The sequence below is a fragment of the Limulus polyphemus genome, unplaced genomic scaffold (assembly GCF_000517525.1).
Source record: "Limulus polyphemus unplaced genomic scaffold, Limulus_polyphemus-2.1.2 Scaffold4167, whole genome shotgun sequence".
In the NCBI taxonomy this organism is placed as follows: domain Eukaryota; kingdom Metazoa; phylum Arthropoda; class Merostomata; order Xiphosura; family Limulidae; genus Limulus; species Limulus polyphemus.
In genome coordinates, this window is record NW_013669777.1 from 98,243 (window position 1) to 100,325 (window position 2,083).

The 2,083-nt window shown below is 29.5% G+C and overlaps 1 protein-coding gene across 1 annotated transcript; it reads right to left on the reverse strand.

Annotated features, from left to right (window-relative positions):
- Window positions 1–499: 499 nt before the first annotated feature.
- On the reverse strand, window positions 500–1,321 carry LOC106470696 (39S ribosomal protein L32, mitochondrial-like). Its single transcript, XM_013931259.2, has one exon. It carries the CDS (start codon window positions 1,313–1,315, stop codon window positions 737–739), a length of 579 nt encoding a protein of 192 aa, XP_013786713.1. The 5' UTR covers window positions 1,316–1,321; the 3' UTR covers window positions 500–736.
- Between the last annotated feature and the right edge of the window lie 762 nt (window positions 1,322–2,083).

Here is a 2,083-nt window from a genome sequence, read left to right on the forward strand (position 1 = left end):
TTGTACACTCATTAAAGATGGCATCAAACTTCCCTAACATTGTAAGAAAATTTCTTCACCCATTTAATATTTTTCAAAACTGATAATACAAATGTTAATTTTTTAAATATTGCAAGTGGTTCTCAAAATTCCATGATCATATTAATAATGAAATGTAATTAAACATCATGTTTTATGTTAAATAATATATATGTGATGTATATCAACAACTAAGAAAACAAAAGAGGATTTTCATTTGCCATGTAGACATGCATTTAAAAAAGTTCCAAATAAGATATTAATATACAACATTTTTGTCGATATTTCCTACACAGCTTCACTAGAACACTAGTTAGTGTCACACTGTACTTTTAGAATGCAATACAAAAATTTTTTTTCCTTGACTGCTATTAATTTCAATTAATTTTAAGAGATGCACACTCACAGTTGAGTAACCAATATACTTTGTGTATCTACTATATAACTTTAAGAATTAAAATACAAAGAAAAAGGTCACCCATTTAAAATATGATCATTGTGTTTTAATTCTATTCCAATAACAACTTAAATGTCCTACAAATAAGGTTTAAAAGTATGAGGTACGTTCTTCTTTCAAAGTTAACAACGGTGAAAACTACACACTAGTTTTCTTCAAAATTACATATCAAGAAAGCATAAAAAAAAAGACATTTCTTAATGAAAAACAAACATATACCTTATTAATGGACATACAGTTCTGACAAATGTAAATTTATTTCTAATGCTTGGCTTTATTTGTACTGTAAGTTTTTTCCAAAATATTCTTGCTAAACCAAGAAGGCCGTTCACGTGGGATTTCAACAATTCTTTTTCCTTGTACTTTCAAGTAATCTTTTGGTTCTTTTTGGTAAACAATGACTACTTCCTTCTCCACTGGTTCCAAACTAAGCTCTTTTTGGATTTCTTCCTGCAATAACTGCGTCTCTTGTTTCACTTTTTCATAACAATTTCCACATATAGTATGTGCCTCATGAAAATGCCCACACTCATTGCAAATCAAAATATTCTTCTTTGGAACAAGCATTTTATTCTGACCCATCTTTCTGGTAAGTCTTTTTTCAATGGATCGACGACTACGAGGAACTGCCCATAAAAATCCGTTTCCAAATATATCCTCAAAAACAGAAGCATTCGAAGAACTATTCCTATTATTTTGAATTTGTGATGGTGTTTCATAGTAATTAATAGCAAAAACTTCCTCGGGCAGGTAAGTGATACAAAATTGTTCTTTTACACGAACAAAATGTCTCCACATATAATTGAAGGTACCCTTAATTAATTTCACATAAGTCGCCATTTTTTAGAAATGCTGCCACCTACCGATAAAATTAATATATATATATATATATATATATGTGTGTGTGTGTTAATGTTTAATGTAAATCTACAAATTTATTAATAAAAATCGACATTTGTAATTTATTTAACATCTCTTTAATGGTTAGTAATATGTGTATCAGCTAATTACTAGCCGCATCATACTTGAACTTTTAATTTGGTCAACAGATCACACGTATATTACGATTTTTATAATTAAAAGTTCGTAGCATAGATAGAAACTCAAATTTCAATTTATTTACACATATACCGTAGTTTAAGGAATATAAATAGTGTTCTTTAAAAAATTGGATTGCATTTAATAAAACTAAAAGTGTGACTTTTGAATTTCTATCCTGGGTTTTGGAAAGTACATTGTTGTTTTAAACATTCAATTCGAATTTTCTTTGAACTGATCCTCTAGCTTGTTCAGAACAAATTCAAAAAAGTTATTTAACAGAACTTATATGCAAAAGCGGATGTACAATGAAATAGACACGTAATTATAGAGTATTGGTTGTGTTGTATACATGCTAGTTACAGGTATCATATATCCCATTCTCTTTAATGTAAGCCTTTAATGTAATATCAAATCTGTAAATTTTGCTATAGTTCTAGTTCTGAACCTGGCAAATCTAGATTACGTCATACAGTAATTCATTCCTAGTGTTGCGTCAGCGAGGTCACGTGACTGGTATCACGCCAACTGTTTCTAGAAATATCCTGTTCCTTCATGAATGCCCTAGCA